The sequence below is a fragment of the Palaemon carinicauda genome, chromosome 44, assembly GCF_036898095.1.
Source record: "Palaemon carinicauda isolate YSFRI2023 chromosome 44, ASM3689809v2, whole genome shotgun sequence".
Taxonomy (NCBI): Eukaryota; Metazoa; Arthropoda; class Malacostraca; order Decapoda; family Palaemonidae; genus Palaemon; species Palaemon carinicauda.
The window spans coordinates 51,909,706-51,927,257 of NC_090768.1; the positions used below are offsets into that span (position 1 = coordinate 51,909,706).

A 17,552-nucleotide genomic window follows, 5' to 3' on the forward strand; every position below is an offset into this window, starting at 1 on the left:
AAGTCCTCATCAGACAATCTTGCTTCGCACTCATACTGAAATGATAGAAAAATGGTCAGCACAAATAAGAAAAACTTCCAGGACAACGACTAGAGTAGAAATGGGTTGCCCATTGCAAGTTAGAGGCTGTCCACCAGATGCACTGGTGAAGAGGGGCTGCCATATTCGCTGCCAGATCCTCAATAATTCTTCACTGGGTGTTTCCACCTTTCTCCAAGTAAACACTTTATAAATGACGAAAGTTTATTTTGTGTAGGAACAAATAACTTTTTTAAAGCCAGGTGTCTATACTAACTTCCTATTAGCACTAACCATGATAAAAGTTGGGGTAATTACGGTCACACAGATTCCACAGTTGATCATATTGTATGGTACATTACCTTTTAGCTCTGGGAGTACTGTAGTTATTTAAAATTAATTCCCTGCACCACACATTACAGTATAGGTAAAAGAGAGGCATCCCTAGGAGGTTTTCAATCCTTTATTTCAAGCCAACAATAATTACATCACATCTGTACACGTACGGCGAGTAGATAAACATATGAGAAAAATGTTAAGTACAATTATTAGAATTGCAAAATGTGTACACCTAAATATAACATTATGCGATGTGTTTGTCAAGTTGGTCCACAAGGGATAGAAAACAGATAATACAGCATAGTAAAAAGTCATATACATTTTATACAGAAAAAGCATTGCATAGCCAAAGAATGCATTGCGTATGTTCTTTAAAACATTACAATTAGTATATATTACCTACAGAAATAGAGAAAATATATGAAAGGAAAATAGCACAGTAACAGGTTCTATACCAAACCTGAGACATTGGAGAGTATACAGACCAGTACAGTACTGGGAATAGATTCAAGTTTACAATATAATACAGTAGTCTCTAAGTTGAGCATAGAATCACTTACTCCTCCAATTTCCTACTATAGCAAATTGTTTCTAAACATATACAGAATAATGAACATAGTATATATATATATACTCTGCCTATATACCTTGATTTCTCATACAAAATATTTTATTCTATTCCCCGATAAGCCGATTAACAAAAGCCTCAATTCTGGATTCCTCTTGTAAGCCTACGAATTTATCAACAACCTTCCCATCCTTAATGGCCAAGACAGATGGCACAGCTGACACCTGTAAGAGGAGCAACATTAATAATATACACTGCTCATACAGCAATCATGAATTTGAAATTTATTTTAAATGAATAAACAGACAAGGGCAAACACTGATGCATATGATTGTTAAATAGCTTTTTGCAAAAGGTAATTAAAACAGTTCTAATATTTCTTGTAATTTAAAGGAATAAGAACTTATATCAAACCCTTTTTTTTCTTCTAATATTTCTTGTAATTTAAAGGAACAACAACTTATATCAAACCTTTTTTTTTTCTAATATTTCTTGTAATTTCAAGGAAAAACAACATATATCAAACCCTTTTTTTTTTTTGTAAGGTGAACTGATCCTTCAGAATCCATTGCCAAATTTTCTAACTAACCAATCTCCGATTCCATATCAAATATAAAGATCAGCCACCGTCCCACAATGTGTTTATTTTTTTATTCAATTCTGGTGTATAATGTAATGAGAGAACAGGTACAGTACTTCACCAAAATAAAAACTCATGTCCCTAGTATATTGTGATTATTTTTTTTAATTGCTTTGAAAATAATTGTCCTATCTTCTACTGCATAACAAAAATGAAAATTAGAAGCAATACCAACCTAGAAAATCCACACGTTATCAAAATCTTATAGGTAAAAGAACTTATGGTATTACCCGGGCACATGTGTGGGATGCGGCACTTATTTAATACAGTAGTACAGTATACTCAACATTAGGTCACAACTGATGGAAAGGGAAAGACAGAAAGCAATAAAGCTTATAGATGAACATGAACTTTTAAGTACCCTCAAGAACTGCCAAAAGAGCATTAAAACAAGCCACAATTTATGCAATAGCTCCAACAGGGAACCAGGAACTTTAATACACAATACTATGCCAAAGTGAAGTGCCTCTTCAAGGACTATGGACCAATAGAAAGATTATATTCCTATAGAGGCAAAGGAACCTTTACTTAACCCTTTTACCCCCAAAAGGACGTACTGGTACGTTTCACAAAACTCATCCCTTTACCCCCATGGACGTACCGGTACGTCCTTGCAAAAAACTGCTATTTACTTTTTTTTTTTTTTTTGCATATTTTTTATATTTTTTTGAAAAACTTCAGGCATTTTCCAAGAGAATGAGACCAACCTGACCTCTCTATGATGAAAATTAAGGCTGTTAGAGCAATTTGAAAAAAAATATACTACAAATATGCTTGAAAAAAAAAAATAACCCCTGGGGGTTAAGGGTTGGAAAGTTCCAAATAGCCTGGGGGTAAAAGGGTTAAGGCTAGATATAATTATTTAAAGGCTTTTGTACGTCATGATGTTAAGCAATCCTAAACTTGGCACTGTACAGTGTAGCAGTCCTTAATTGGTCAGACACAATGGACCAATAATCACAATATATATGCATTATTATCTGAACTGGAAACTGGAATCATATTGTGCCCCTTGCAATGGTCACAAAGTAGGTTCAGTGATAATGATGTAGCCTAATGGTAAATGCTCTAGAAAGATAGACCATGTCCAAGTTAGCTTGAAATGAAGACTGAAGAGGGCCATCACTTGACTAACACACTGCTATTTGTCTAGGATGCACCAGACTTAAATTTAAGAGGTGATAGTTGCTGATGAATTAGCAATGATTTGGTTGGTAGTCTAGGTGATAGGATTCTAAGAGTTATGATGCAAAAACATACAATTAAATTGTGGTTGAAAATGTAAGAACAATGAATAAACCAAGGAAAGGTCTTCTGAAATACAGTACTGTAGCAATCACGCAATGCATTTAATGTATGCAGTACTGTTCATTTGTTGAATACAGTAATTAATTGCATGGGCCTCCCTGGTCCTAGCTTATGGAAAGGGGCCTTGGGTGCTTATTAATATTATTAAATGCTAAGCTACAACCCTAGTTAGAAAAGCAGGATGCTATAAGCCCAAGGGCCCCAACAGGGAAAATAGCCCAGTGAGCAAAGGAAACAAGGAAAAATATGACAAATTTGAAGATAATTTGTATTTTTCCTAACCATACAAACCTTAGCTATTTACAAAGGGTTATTACTTTTAGCGTAGCTGAAATGGCGAGCCATTAGAATTTAACGAGGGTGTATTACCCCCGCGCTAGTTAGCGGGGGGGTAGGGGAGTGGTAGCTAGCTACCCCTCCTCCCCCTCACACACAGGTGAATACTCACTTTCACTTAGAGGTAGGACTTGTCTTGGGGGACAGGGCTGGCGGGCAAATATGTGTAAATAGCTAAGGTTTGTATGGTTAGGAAAAATACAAATTATCTTCAAATTTGTCATTTGTTCCGTAACCGAAATACAAACCACGCTATTTACAAAGGGTGACTTATCCCTTAGGAAGGGTGGAAAGTCCCCAGCCATACTGGCTTTGGCTTTACCCGGGGACTCAGAATCCGAGTGAGTCGCACTCGAGAAAAGGAGTCCCTGCACCTCACAAGTTCCTTGCACCGCAAGGAACCATGTGGCCTACGTAAGCTTGTGTGTGAAGGAAGAAGTGTGACCCGTCTTAGGCAGTTGACCTGGAGTTCCAGAAGGAACTCTGGGTTAAGACGTTCCCAATACCACCTCGTCAGGGTATGGGGGACGCGACAGTATTGACTCAATACTCGGAACACAAGGAAGCATGGTTTACCTGCAGAGGTTCGAGGTCAGCTATGCAGAGACCAGGATGCTGCTTCCCTGTAGAGGGGATGATGAAGAAAGAAGTAAGGGCCAGACATACTTCTTTCGTTCATGCAGACTAAAACCTGATAACAAGATAACAATGCCCTCAACCTTCTGCTACCTGTCCAAAAAGGAGCCTGAGGTTAGACCAGCTGTTGTGTAGCCACCACAGAGCGATAGAAAACGTATCGAGACTCCTGTGGGTCACGCCCTGCAGGAAGCGGGCTGCGAAGGTCATCAGACGCTTCCAGACTCCAGCTTGTAGCACCTGCGTCACAGAGTAGTATTACTCGAAGGCGAGGGACGTTGCGATGTATCCAACATCGTGCTGTAGGGCGACGTGACGGGGGAGGGTCTGAAGACAGGTCGAGATGAATGTCCTTGAGTCCGGGCTGAAGAGGTATACTGGTGACTCTCCCCCCATGTCCTCCTTGTGTTCCCAAATCGGCTGCAACTGGGGCCAAACTGCAGCTGTTCCCAGCGCTAACCTCTCGATTCCTGTACTGGCAAGAAAGAGAAGGTCTTGGGACATCAGACACAGAATGGAGACTCAAAATCTTGAATGAATCGGACCGAAGGGTCGGGACCCTCAGATTCTGAGTCTAGCCAACAACTCAGGAGCGAGCCTGAATGTTGCCTTCCCCTCTTCCTTAGAAAGGGGGGGAGTAGTAAGAGACCAAGAAGATTGCTTACACACTGGCCGTGGCCAGAGTGAGCAGAAGACCCAGGGCGGAATACAATCCGAGGCCTGTCGTAAAAGGGTCTTGAGAAGATCTCTTAAAGGACTAAAAGTCCGAGCCATGCTCCAAGTTGGAGGTCTTCCTCCGACTAGGGCAGGGACGATCGTAGCTTCGCATGAGCGAGGATAGATCCAGCGGGCAGGAAAAAGTTATTCCTTTAAGCCTGAAGGTCAGGGAAAGGCTGAGCGACAGGCTTCATTGCCAAGAGCGGAAAGGAGTTTCCTCCCGCCGAAAGGCAATAAGACCGTTATTGCTGGAGAAGAGGCCTCACGGGAAGAGGTATATCTCCCACGGCACCAACCACCTTAGACTCTTCACTTTGCCTGGGAGATCCCTGTGGATGACTATCGCAGATGACGCGACCTCCGTACCGCGACTGTAGCGGGTTGTCTCTTCTAGAGGAGGAAGCGTAGTGTCTCCAGGCATGAAGCCGAAGCGACGCCCCGGTTCGGGAGAGATGTCGCAGTGTGGTTGCTTGAGTAGTCTGCGCCGTGGGAGAAGCTCTCCCGGGAGTTCCGTCAGGGGAAGCAGAGGGTCCAGAAACCGTTCTGCACATAGTCCCAGTGGAGCTCTCCCATTGAAAGGTTGACAGACAACCTGGTTTTGTTGAGACCCATTGTCCGCAGACAAAAAGGAGGGAAGACGCAGGCGTCGAAGTTGTCCCACCATCACCGGAATGCATCTTGCCAGAGTCTCGGGGTCTGAGACTGGGGGGAAAACTAGCGGAAGCTTGAGGTTCCAAGCTGTCGCGATCAGGTCCCCCAGACCAGCACTTGCTGGTTACCCAAGGTCAAAGACCCCTAGGTACACTCTCTCTATGAGGCTCTGCTCGGATAGTCTGAGAGAAACATTCCCCTGCCTGGAATGAGAGAGCCGATGGTGGAATTGAGAGAATCTCAATCATCCCGATATCTCTACTGCAAGATGTGAAGGTGTGAAAATGCGTCCCCTGCTGGTTAGCATGAAGTCGACACGCAACGGGGCGACTTGGCAGGAGCGGTAGGATCTGAAGAGGGGCCAGACTAAGGCCCTTAAGCCTGCCTGAATGATGGAGAGGTATCCTTCAGGTCTTGACCATAGGCCTGGACCGGAACATGCCCCCCCCCTTTCCTTTGACGAGTCCGAGAACCGCATCAAGAATGTGGGGAAAGGACGAGAATATCCACTACCATCAAGAGGCTCCATAGGTCAACACCCATTGCAGGTTTAATAGTTCCGCTGGTCCCATAGGGCCAGGGAGTCCGGTTAAACATTGCCTGAAGCCACCGGAACTTGGATCGCCCCACATGGAACTTATCCTGAGGCGACCGTTCGGACTATAAACGGGTCAATGAGGAAAGAAGAACTAGGAAACGTTCCAAGGTAGGGCTGAAAACTCTGCTTGACTGAGAACAGGTACTGCGACTCTCCTCAGTCTTGCCACGGTGAACCGAAAGGAAGGCTCGGAGGATGTGGTAACAGAATCTGGCGTCCCCAGGTGGTCACCCATCCAAGTACCGACGTTGCTTAACCTCGCTGGACGGACGAGAAGCGGGGTTTCCAACGTGGTAAGGCGGTTGACTCAATATCATGGCCAGATACTCCAGATGTTGAGGCAGAGGAAGAGAAGGCTCCAAGCAAAATACCATGAGCCCACACTCATGGTCAGCATTCGGAAGCTTTTCCCGGCGCTGAAGAAGGTCGAAACCCGAGCCTACCGGAGTTGACCAGCCCTCCAAACAGCAGAGGAGGCGGAAGTCTGCACCTGAGCGGCCAAGAGGAAGGCAGGGAGAGTTCTCTGGGGAACCAAACCTGCTATGCCACGGCGGGATAGCCACACTGCATCGTAAGCAGGAATACTTGCAGTTTTAGGCTGAATTCGACGAGCACCCTGGAAGATGGATGGAATGGAAACTGAAAGTACCCGTCCTTCCGATCCAGGGTTAAAGGAGTCCTGTCGCCTCGTTACCAGTCTGATCGATTCTGCTGGTCTACGCTGGCCGAAGTTTGTTCGACAAACTTGATCAGGGCTGAGAGGTCGACTATGGACATCCCCTCTCAGATCCTTCCTTACAAGAAAGGATCGACTGAGGGGGCCGGGGGTGAAGCCGTCGATGATCCTAAGGAAGACCTTCGCCTAAGGTATGGATCATTCTGCCCAACCGGGCAACTCTGCTGATGCTATGGCATAGAGGTTCAGAGACACTGAATTCGCTGACAGAGACGGCAGGCGCGATATCCTTGGCTACTCACAGAGATTGTGCGGGAATGGGCATCGGGAAGCTGTCATTCGGATGAGTAACCTTAAGCATCCTCCCAGCGAAAAAAAAAAACCTGCAATCCTAGAGTTCGTGAACTCCTTTTAGGACTATGCCCCCCCGGGGGAGTCTCCCGTGCCATCTGTTCCTGACAGGAGGAAACTGCAATTGGACACCTTGTCCCAGTTGTCGTAGCCGATAACTTAGGCCGACGTGGTTGAAAGAAAAGGGAGCTGGAGCCCTGCAGAGTCTGGAAGAAAGCGCCTTGGAGGAGTGAAACCGGAAGTCGATTTACTCCGCACAGCAGATGTTTAAGTCTCTGTCCTTGGGCAAAGACAAAACTCTTCTCAAGGATGGAAGGGTGTCTGAGGTCGTTGACCTCCACAGATGAGACACCCGAAGGAAGCCTTCAGTCAGTGCGTCCAGATGGTACAACATCGAGCTTGTCCGCAAGTAGATACTTAACGACGAAAGGCCAAGGTGCCTGAGCTCGAGAGGAGGAAAGTACCCTTGATCTTCCTGTAGCTTCCTTGAACCAAACCTCGGGCCGTAACCGAGGAGGGAAAGAACCTGGTAAGCTCCCAGAGGAAGAGGTAAGCAGTCACCCCTTGTCCGATGGAGAAATCTTCAACGGAAAGCCCCCCCGCCAAAAATCCTTCCAGGGCGGGAGAAGGAGAGAGTACTCGTGCAGGAGAGGGGACCCTCGAGACCGACCTCTTGGGAACCAACTTCGCCCTGGGGGAAGTCACCACGAAGTCCACTCCTCTCTTTCTCTTCAGCGTAGGAGAGACAGCCGCTGGTTTGTTACCCTGGCCGGTGAGTGCTGGTTTCATAAACCTCATTAACGCCCGTGCCAGCGGATCAAACCATGTCTGCTGCTCCAAGGACACAGAGTCCGAAATCCTCGCTAAGGTGAAAGGGATCGGGCGATCCTTTGGAGAGGACACGACGGTTCCTGCCTGAAAGAAGGTGGGAAGAATGCTGTACTGACCTGTCTTCGTCCTGCACTACCAACCTGTGCTTGGATGGAGGTGATCCCGAGTGCCGCCTAGGAGCACGCGTCCCTGCTGCTACCACCGGCTGTGGAATTCGCCGCGAACTATGGTCGCGCGAGGGCGAACGGTCGCGCGGGCGCACAGGCGAGTGGTCGCGCGGGCGCGCAGGCGAGCGGTCGCGAGGGCGCGCAGGCGAGCGATCGCGCAGGCGCGCAGGCGAGCGATCGCGCGGGCGAGTGATCGCGCGGGCGAGCGATCGCGCGGGCGCGCGGGCGAGCGATCGCGCGGGGCGCGCGGGCGAGCGATCGCGCGGGCGCGCAGGCGAGCGATCGCTCGGGCGCGCAGGCGAATGGGCGTGACGGCGAGGGATCGTGCTGCCGCGTAGGTGAAGAAGATCGCTGGCGGTAAGCGATGGCGAGCAGCATGTGTAGGTGAATGATCGCGTGATAGGGTGCGATGGTGATCAGCATCCGCAAGAGGGCGAGCGTTCAGGGTTGTGCGATGAGGAGCAGCATGCGTAAGCGGGCAATCGTGCAGGGTTGTGCGATGGCGAGCAGCATGCGCAGGTGAATGATCGCGTGAAAGGGTGCGATGGTGATCAGCATCCGTAAGAGGGCGATCGTTCAGGGTTGTGCGATGAGGAGCAGCATGCGTAAGCGGGCAATCGTTCAGGGTTGTGCGATGGCGAGCAGCATGCGCAGGTGAAATGATCGCGTGAAAGGGTGCGATGGTGATCAGCATCCGCAAGAGGGCGATCGTTCAGGGTTGTGCGATGAGGAGCAGCATGCGTAAGCGGGCAATCGTTCAGGGTTGTGCGATGGCGAGCAGCATGCGCAGGTGAATGATCGCGTGAAAGGGTGCGATGGTGATCAGCATCCGCAAGAGGGCGATCGTTCAGGGTTGTGCGATGAGGAGCAGCATGCGTAAGCGGGCAATCGTTCAGGGTCGCGCGATGGCGATCAGCATCCGCAGTTGAGGGTCGCGCGATGGCGATCAGCATCCGCAGTTGAGGGTCGCGCGATGGCGATCAGCATCCGCAGTTGAGGGTCGCGCGATGGCGATCAGCATCTGCAGTTGAGGGTCGCGCGATGGCGATCAGCATCCGCAGTTGAGGGTCGCGCGATGGCGATCAGCATCTGCAGTTGAGGGTCGCGCGATGGCGATCAGCATCCGCAGTTGAGGGTCGCGCGATGGCGATCAGCATCTGCAGTTGAGGGTCGCGCGATGGCGATCAGCATCCGCAGTTGAGGGTCGCGCGATGGCGATCAGCATCTGCAGTTGAGGGTCGCGCGATGGCGATCAGCATCCGCAGTTGAGCTAGTAGCTGGCGAACCATGTTCCTTCAGAAGTGTTGGAGAACGTTGGCGTGCCAGCTGTAACACACGTGGGCGATCCGGAGATCGCTGACGAGCTGACGATCGCTGGCGAGCTGATGATCGCTGACGAGCTGATGATCGCTGACGAGCTGATGATCGCTGACGAGCAGAAGGCTACGCGTGGAAGCCTGCGCAAAGAAGAAGAGTCCTTGACCCCGACCTGAACCGAAGTTCTAGATCGCGAGGGCGAACGTGGGCGCACAGGGCACGTAACAGGAACCGCAGGGAAGATCATCTTGAAAGCGCTGACGAACAGGAGAGCGCTGACGAACAGAAGGGCGCGCAGGGAAACCCTGACACGCAAGGGAAGAACCCCCGTGGGGGCAACCCTTTGCCCCGAAGGGATCGTTGTCCGCCGGGAGACTGATGTCCGTCGGAAGACCGCTGTCCGTCGGGAAGACCGTTGTCCGTCGGGAAGACCGTTGCCCGTCGGAAGACGAGATTAGACTGCTGTCCATCTGCACCAAGACGGAAGATCGAGAAAAAGAAGTTGTAGGCTGCAAACGGAGATTCAAAAAAGGCGCCTCAAGCACCCTTATAGGGAGATGAGAGGCCCTTACGACGAGGCGGACGGAGGGCCTTACGGCGAGGGAGGCCAACAGCAACAGCAACAGAAGAAACCTCCGAAGAGGAGTCTCTATGAGTGTACTCTCTCGCGAACGAAAGAGAAACACTTCGTGGAAGAGACTGGTCAGCCAGTGACCTAAAAAGGGGCAATCCTCCGAAGAGGAGCTCCTGCAGTTGCCCAGCCCCTTGAGCGAAACTGCAGGTGCGACCGCTCAGCACCAAGAGCATAGTCGCACGAAAAAAAGGCAAGAGAAGAACCCCCCAAAAGAGGAAAAGCTCAAGCCTGGACAGGAAAAAACTTCCCTCGGAAGGAAAGTTATCCGCCCAAGGAGGCAAGCCTCCTGACTGTTCTAAAATGAACTGGAGAGCTGTCCGTCGACACGGGAGTACTACCAGTAGAAGGAGACACGCCCCTGACGACAATACAAGGGGGGAGGCAGCAACAGCCGAATCCCCAGGACTCAACCAGACAGCTCACACCGTTGCTATATTACAGAAACGAACTAGATCGGTAACTGTAAAAAAAAAAAACAAATAATATTAGTACACATTCATTCCCCCGGGAAGGCTCCGAAGAGGAATCCCGAGGAAAAGGAACAAGAATTACACAACAGGCACGTGCCCTCACAACCACTTACACTCGCGGAAGGAGAGCTGTAACCAAAACAGAATTATAACAATTATAATTATGTAACTATGTAATTATGTAATTTAAAAATGAATGAACACTAAAGAAAAAACGAAAACCCCGAAAGGAATCGTTCTACAAGCTGAAAAATTAACAACTACAATTAGATTCATAAACTAATTGAGACAAAATGTACGGCGTAGCAACCCCACCCACACGGGAAGGAAGCTACAAGGGCGTAGTAAAACATAGTAAAAGGGTGAACGACCTCAAGAGAGAGAGAGAGAGAAAGACCGAAGTCAAACTCGATCGCAACCCATAAAATTAGGCCGTGGTGGCCTAACTGCCGAGGCCTCCACGTAGATATCGTACACTACACACACACATCTGAAAAGGAAACTTACTTATTTCTATACTCAAATATATATGCAAACATGAAAACATGTTTACATATATATTGAGTAAAAGAAAAGTAAGCGATTAAGTAAAGACAAAACAGACAATGGCTGCCAAGCGAGGACCAAGACAGAGACGTCTGTCACAGTCCGAGCCAAAAGTGAAAGTGAGTATTCACCTGTGTGTGAGGGGGAGGAGGGGTAGCTAGCTACCACTCCCCTACCCCCCCGCTAACTAGCGCGGGGGTAATACACCCTCGTTAAATTCTAATGGCTCGCCATTTCAGCTACGCTAAAAGTAATAACCCTTTGTAAATAGCGTGGTTTGTATTTCGGTTACGGAACAAAAAATATTTTAAGAAGAGTAATAACATTAAAATAAATATTTTCTATATAATCGATAAAAACTTTAACAAAACAAGAGGAAGAGAAACTAGATAGAATAGTGTGACCGAGTGTACCCTCAAACAAGAGAACTCTAACCCAAGACAGTGGAAGACCATGGTACAGAGGTTATGGCACTACCCAAGACTAGAGACCAATGGTTTGATTTTGGAGTGTCCTTCTCCTAGAAGAGCAGCTTACCATAGCTAAAGTCTCTCTTCTACCCTTACCAAGAGGAATGTGGCCACTGAACAATTACATTGTAGTAGTTAACCCCTTGGGTGAAGAAGAATTGTTTGGTAATCTCAGTGTTGTCAGGTGTATGAGGACAGAAGAGAATCTGTAAAGAATAGGCCAGATTTTTCGGTGTCTGTGTAGGCAAAGGGAAAGAACCGTAACCAGAGAGAAGGATACAATGCAGTACTGTCTGGGCAATCAAAAGACCCCATAACTCTCCAGCGGTAGTATCTCAATGGGTGGCTGGTGCCCTGGCCAACCTACTACCTACCATGTATGTAAATATGGTTAGTCTCTAGGGTAGTTTCCTGCTAGGGCATTGTCACTGTCCCTTGCATCAGCCATTCAAGAGTGACCTTTAAACCTTAAATATTTCTAGAGGTTTTCATTTATTAAGTTTCATCTTTTGTACTTTTAGTAAATTTAGGGACAATTCCTTTAAACTTTATTACAATATTAACTAATTGCAGTGTGGCTACATACAAGAATATTATTCTAAATATCTGCATTACTTTAATAAATTTAATAAATTCAAAACACAAACTGTGATTACTTACATCATACTCTAGTGCCAGATCCGATACTTCATCGATATCCACTTTGGCCAGGTGAACTTTCTCTCCTTTTCCTCCTATAATGCTCTCTAGTCTTGGAGCAAGCAGCTTACATGGACCACACCATCTGAAAATAAGACCAAAAACTATGATGTATCCCTGACCAAGTAATTATTTCAAAGAATCAAAACAGAAATGATGGCCTCTAAGAATATATAGTAGTTACAATATACAAATTGTCACCTAAAAACCACAGAATTGTTATTCTTCATGAAAAGAAATTTGATCCTTCTAACCCTGAATTCTTGGAAACTAACCTAATGCTCAATTAAAGACAAGTCCCTCACGTTCTCTAACCAGACTTTCTTCAATTAAGACTGGAACTCCATAAATGATCTAGGTGACCCAGCTACTGTATAGAAGAAAGCAGGGTATTGGAAATACAGTTTGGTGTATGGCAAACTGAAAAAAATTGATTGGCCCTGGAATTGCTTCATATTATGCTTATTAACCAACACTTTTTTTTTTTAATATAAACCAACATTTCACAGCAAATCAAATCAAAATGATTTACAAAAATAAGTGCTCGATGTGCCTATACATACGATAAAGGTGAGCACATAGTTCGAAGGAGAACTCACTAACTATATTATTGTAAATTTTTACCCGAATACCAGAACTCTTAAACATTAAACCTTATTAGTCCTTAACCTAACAGCCCTAGGAAATCATACTTGATTATACATTGTATGATCTTTAACCACGAACAGTTTAAAGATTTTTTTTCTACTTGGTGTAAATGAAAATAAAAAACCCTAAAACTGCACTGTCAATTTCTATTAGGAACTGTTCATTATTATTATTATTATTATTATTATTAATTGCTAAGCTATAACCCTAGTTGGAAAAGCAGAATGCTATAAGCCCAGAATTGAACACTACCCTACCATGCCTAACTTGACCCATCGTCGGAGAGTGTTAGGAGCACCTCAGCATTGACTTCAATGTATCTGAAACTTCAAATGGACATGCAACTCTTATTCAGTTTTATTTACTTTAGCATTACTGGTTCGTTTCGGTTACAACTACCCCACCTTACGTGAGACACGGACTAGAATTACTGCCTACTCTTGGGAGAGGTTTTCAAACACTATTGTAACAATGCTTATTATACATTTCAATCATGCATATAAATACTTCTGAAAAAAAATTATAATATAACTTTGCCCGTGCACCGTTCAGGTTACTTTGATACATAATGAGTAAGAATCGCGTATACTTACTCATCGTACACCAAAGAAATCATAGGTCAGTTCAAAGTAATGAGTAAGGACATGGCATCTTGTGTTAGGTTCGTAGGGAACTTAGTTTTTTATAATTACTAGTGCCCACACACAGGTAGTAATCACAAAATGGTATTATAGTTTCAACCTTGGAAAGAAATTGCATTTTTGTCTTTCTTCATAATGAGTTTTCTCGATCTGAGTAATGCAAAAAACCATAAAACCTATCAAAAAATTAATGATTACCAAAGCATTTGCCAATGTCTAATTTTATCCACACGATTTATTTCAACTTCCCAGAATATTCTCGTAGTGAGACTTCCAACCTAATTCTGTTTTAAGGCGATGCTTTGTAAGAAAATTTGACCGTATTTTTGTTATCATATCGAGTCATGGGAATAGAGATAATGCTGAAACCTGATTTGTTCTTTTATTTTAAGCTTCTCAAATCAACTACAATTTTAGAATTTCAGGGTAATTCCCGAAAACCACCTTCGATTTATGGTAAAGACCTGCCTGATGCTAACGGTTAATTTATGATAAATTTCACATATTGGAGCCACAAGTTTTTAGTATTTTTCTGGCAACCAGACTCAAGAAATAATTTTTAGCAGTTGATCAGTAATTTTTACAGTGAATGCCATGAATATTTTGTGTTTCTTAATGCCAAGAACGAATACTCACCACATGAAGGCAATTCACCCTATGAAACTTCTTATTCTAAATAAGGTAAGGTTAATAGAACGGCATGAGTGCATAGGCAGTTTATTGAAGGTTTCCAAAGTGGTATGACATTGTAAGTTAGGATAGGGAGATTAGGGTAAATAGGTCAGTACTGTACCAACCATGTGTCACATGATCGTACATAGTTCATTTTGTGCTTGTATCTTCGTTCTCCCCTCGCACTAAAAAGAACCTGAAAAAACATGTCTGTTTTACTTAATGGTAACAGTGTCAATTTTTTAACATGAAATTTCCTGTTGCCTTGAGCTTTTGTATATAAAGGAGAGCATTCAATAATAAACTCACTCAGTTGCTTTCATACTGTCTTTGAGTCACAACCTTCTCTCGGCCCGTCACAGTACAGTATAGTGTAAAGGGATTGCAAGGTTGGGTTAGACTGCTTCCCTCTATTTTACTCTCTTTCTTTTTCCCATACCTGAAAATCCCAGGTTATCTCTATGGAAGCCCTTTCTGGTACCTGTATACAGTAGATCGTTGGGTTACCAGGCCTGCTGCTCGCATAGAAAACGAGAATCCTACCTATCCCCATATACTTCAAGGGACCCATATTTTATGGTATCTACGAGTATATTGGTTTACGAACTAACGTTAATTTCTCACTGGTATTCGCTCTGAAATAGCTCGCTATACTCGCAATTGAACAATATTTCATTACTTCTCTGTTCTGACAATCCCAGGTTATCTCTATGGAAGCCCTTTCTGGTACGTGTGTACAGTAGATCGTTGGGTTACCAGGCCTGCTGCTCGCATAGAAAACGAGAATCCTACGTATCTCTATTCATTTCAAGGGACCCATATCTTATGGTATCTATGAGTATATTGGTTTACGAACTAACGTTAATTTCTCACTGGTACTCGCTCCGAAATGGCTCGCTACACTTGCATTTAAACAATATCTTGTTACTTCTCTGTTCTGGCAAGCGGTATACATTGTGCTATGTGTGTTACTCAAATGGGCGAGTATTTTGGTGGACAAAATGAAATTGATGACCCTACCACCACCACACTACCCCTACTTTCTTCTTGTTCTCCGAGGGTGTCTCGTATCATTTAAGCTAATTATTCTAACAGAAAAAAAGCTGGGAGCCTTTGTATATCAATGGCCAGTTCCTGCAGCGTGCCTAAAATATGGACACCATCTAACCTAAACTTCCCCCACCCTAACCTTACCTACTTAAATAGCGGGGAGCGTTACCTTCCTTACACTGCCGTATTCTTAGTCAGCCGTTGTCATACACCCCAAAATCTTTTTTTATTAGGAAAGCTTTTTCCAGCCGTAAATATAATAAAACCTCCCAATAAACGTTTAAAGTACAATGTATTATACTACTGTAAGGGCAAAAAATAAAGGACTACCTAAAGAAAACAATACACTACTACAGTTGCACGTATTAAAATTTTTCATTGTTCTAGCTAGTTTAAAACTGTGTGCTTTAACCTCGCTGACCATTGGCGGGTTGTATGTATGATAGCGGCCACCTGTATGTATTAAAACGCCTAACTTAAAATACGGTAGTGTAAGGGGGGGTCGCAGGGGGGGCTTTAACCCCCCCGTTGGGTAAGTAGGTAAGGACACGGATTGTAGTTTAGGTTATTGGGGAATGTTTAGGTAAGTTGATGTCCATTTTTAATTAATGCGTGAGAAACTGGCCGATGATATACAAAGGCTCCCCATTGGCTATTTAGCATTATGTATCGGGGGAAATTTTATGTACTAGAGTGAATAAGTAAAATTGCCTCCAGACGTCATTAAATCTACTCTAATAAGGGATTTACTAACCTGATATATTGAATAAATTCACCAAAATAGATTAGGCTAAATGAATTTATATATTACTAGAGCAGAATATTAAAATAAACCATTAGGAACTCACTGTGCATGAAAATCTACCACGACTGGCGTCGACGACTTCAGAACTCGATCGGTGAAATCTTCCTCGTCTTGGATATTAAAAGCCCCTTCGGCCATAGGCGTCGTCTTAAACCCTCTCAGGTGAGCCTCAGAAGAAACTCCATACCTGGGGTATATATTTCGATTTGCTTGCTGCACTAACTGGACTAAGCTTCGCCGAAACATCATCAGCTGATGGACTTCGTTCAATACCGCACTTGTGTAAACCTCAGGAACAGGATTGCCAGGTATGGGGATTTATCTCTAGAGTTTGGGATTTTGGGTGTCTGATGGGGATATTCTGTTCAAATTTCTATGAAGAAAAAAAGACGAGTAAACTTTTATATTGTTGCAATTGATTTGCTTGCGCTTATATGAAGTATATTGAGTAATTTCTATTTTAGTAAAGCCTGCGTGATCAAGACAGAGGAGAACATATTTGTGGAAATGGGGATTTTTAGATTGTTTTGGGGATATTTTATGAGTTTTGGGGATTTTTATACTAACCCATCTGGCAACACTGCAGGAAAGTATCCTTGAGCGTAGAGACAAACACTCATAGATGTCCGGTAGCAAATAGAGACAGTTGTTCGAGCATATCACAATAGAAGATATGATTTTTTATTTATTTCTTATCTTGAATGGTGCGTAACGTGTAAGCCCTTGCTGATAATTATTTTTTTTTAGAACAAATAGGATATGGGGAGGGGGTTCCTTGCATTTTAGTGCCCCCAGACCCCACTGCCTAGTTGAGTCATGTTAGTTTTCAAGAGGATATTGTGTGAATATTACTCATATCACAATAGAAGATATGATTTTTTTATTTATTTCTTATCTTGAATAGTGCGTAACGTGCAAGCCCTTGCTGATAATTATTTTTTTTAGAACAAATAGGATATGGGGAAAGGGGGTTCCTTGCATTTTAATGCCCCCAGACCCCACTGCCTAGTTGAGTCATGTTAGTTTTCAAGAGGGTATTGTGTGAATATTACGCATATCACAATATAAGATAACTGGAATAAAACTAACAATCTTGGGCATTAAAAATATACATTTTTATAAATTGTATATTCAAAGAAATACAGGACCTTAGAGCTTCTTCAGCTGAAGAGGTACTCTGTAAAAAGTGCGAAAACTCTTGTATTTTGTAAATATAAAAAGTATATAACTGTGGATTTTTAATACCCACAATATAAAACAATATGATTTGTTTTTTATCAATTTCTTATCTTGAACGATATATGTAGCGTGCATGTCCTTACTGATAATTGTATTTGTCAAATACATAACTTAATGCTGTAAATTTCACTATTCTAAACTAATTTAAATGATATTCATTGAAATTGTATTTTCTCTCTTTTATTTCATTTTCACATTAGACATTCGCTTAAAGTAAGTAAATTAAGTTATTTAATGTAGGCAGCATTTTCATTACGCATGTAGGCCTATAAGGTTTGAGTTCACGTCTCCTCTTAAACAAAATTGTTAGATAAAATTTATTGAAACATGTATATTGATCATAACAAGAACTTCTATTTTTTTCTCCCATATAAAACTGTCATAGAATTTTTAACGGCTCGTGACGATCGAGCTTCGATCGAATATCTATGCAGAAAACGTTAATTAATTTATGGGGTTCGTTGTCTGCAGAATAAAATGTATAGCGATGTATGACGTAACGCTCACTAATCTTAGGTCATTTTT

The 17,552-nt window shown here is 43.9% G+C and overlaps 1 protein-coding gene across 1 annotated transcript; it reads right to left on the bottom strand.

The window, feature by feature from the left end:
- Positions 1 to 463: 463 nt before the first annotated feature.
- Positions 464 to 16,092, bottom strand: LOC137634338 (thioredoxin, mitochondrial-like). The gene is made up of 3 exons (XM_068366733.1): positions 15,832 to 16,092; positions 11,934 to 12,057; positions 464 to 1,149 (listed from the first exon to the last, which is right to left on the bottom strand). The coding sequence occupies exons 1-3, from the start codon at positions 16,035 to 16,037 to the stop codon at positions 1,033 to 1,035; spliced, it is 447 nt and encodes a 148-aa protein (XP_068222834.1). The 5' UTR covers positions 16,038 to 16,092; the 3' UTR covers positions 464 to 1,032.
- Between the last annotated feature and the right edge of the window lie 1,460 nt (positions 16,093 to 17,552).

Bases quoted from the DNA above. Each gene is read 5' to 3' on its own strand.
- LOC137634338 (XM_068366733.1), bottom strand. From the start codon at position 16,037: ATGATGTTTCGGCGAAGCTTAGTCCAGTTAGTGCAGCAAGCAAATCGA. The intron at 12,058-15,831 runs GTGAGTTCCTAA...TCTTATTTTCAG, and splicing joins GTGGTAGATTTTCATGCACA to ATGGTGTGGTCCATGTAAGC. The intron at 1,150-11,933 runs GTAAGTAATCAC...CTCCTCTTACAG, and splicing joins ATCTGGCACTAGAGTATGAT to GTGTCAGCTGTGCCATCTGT.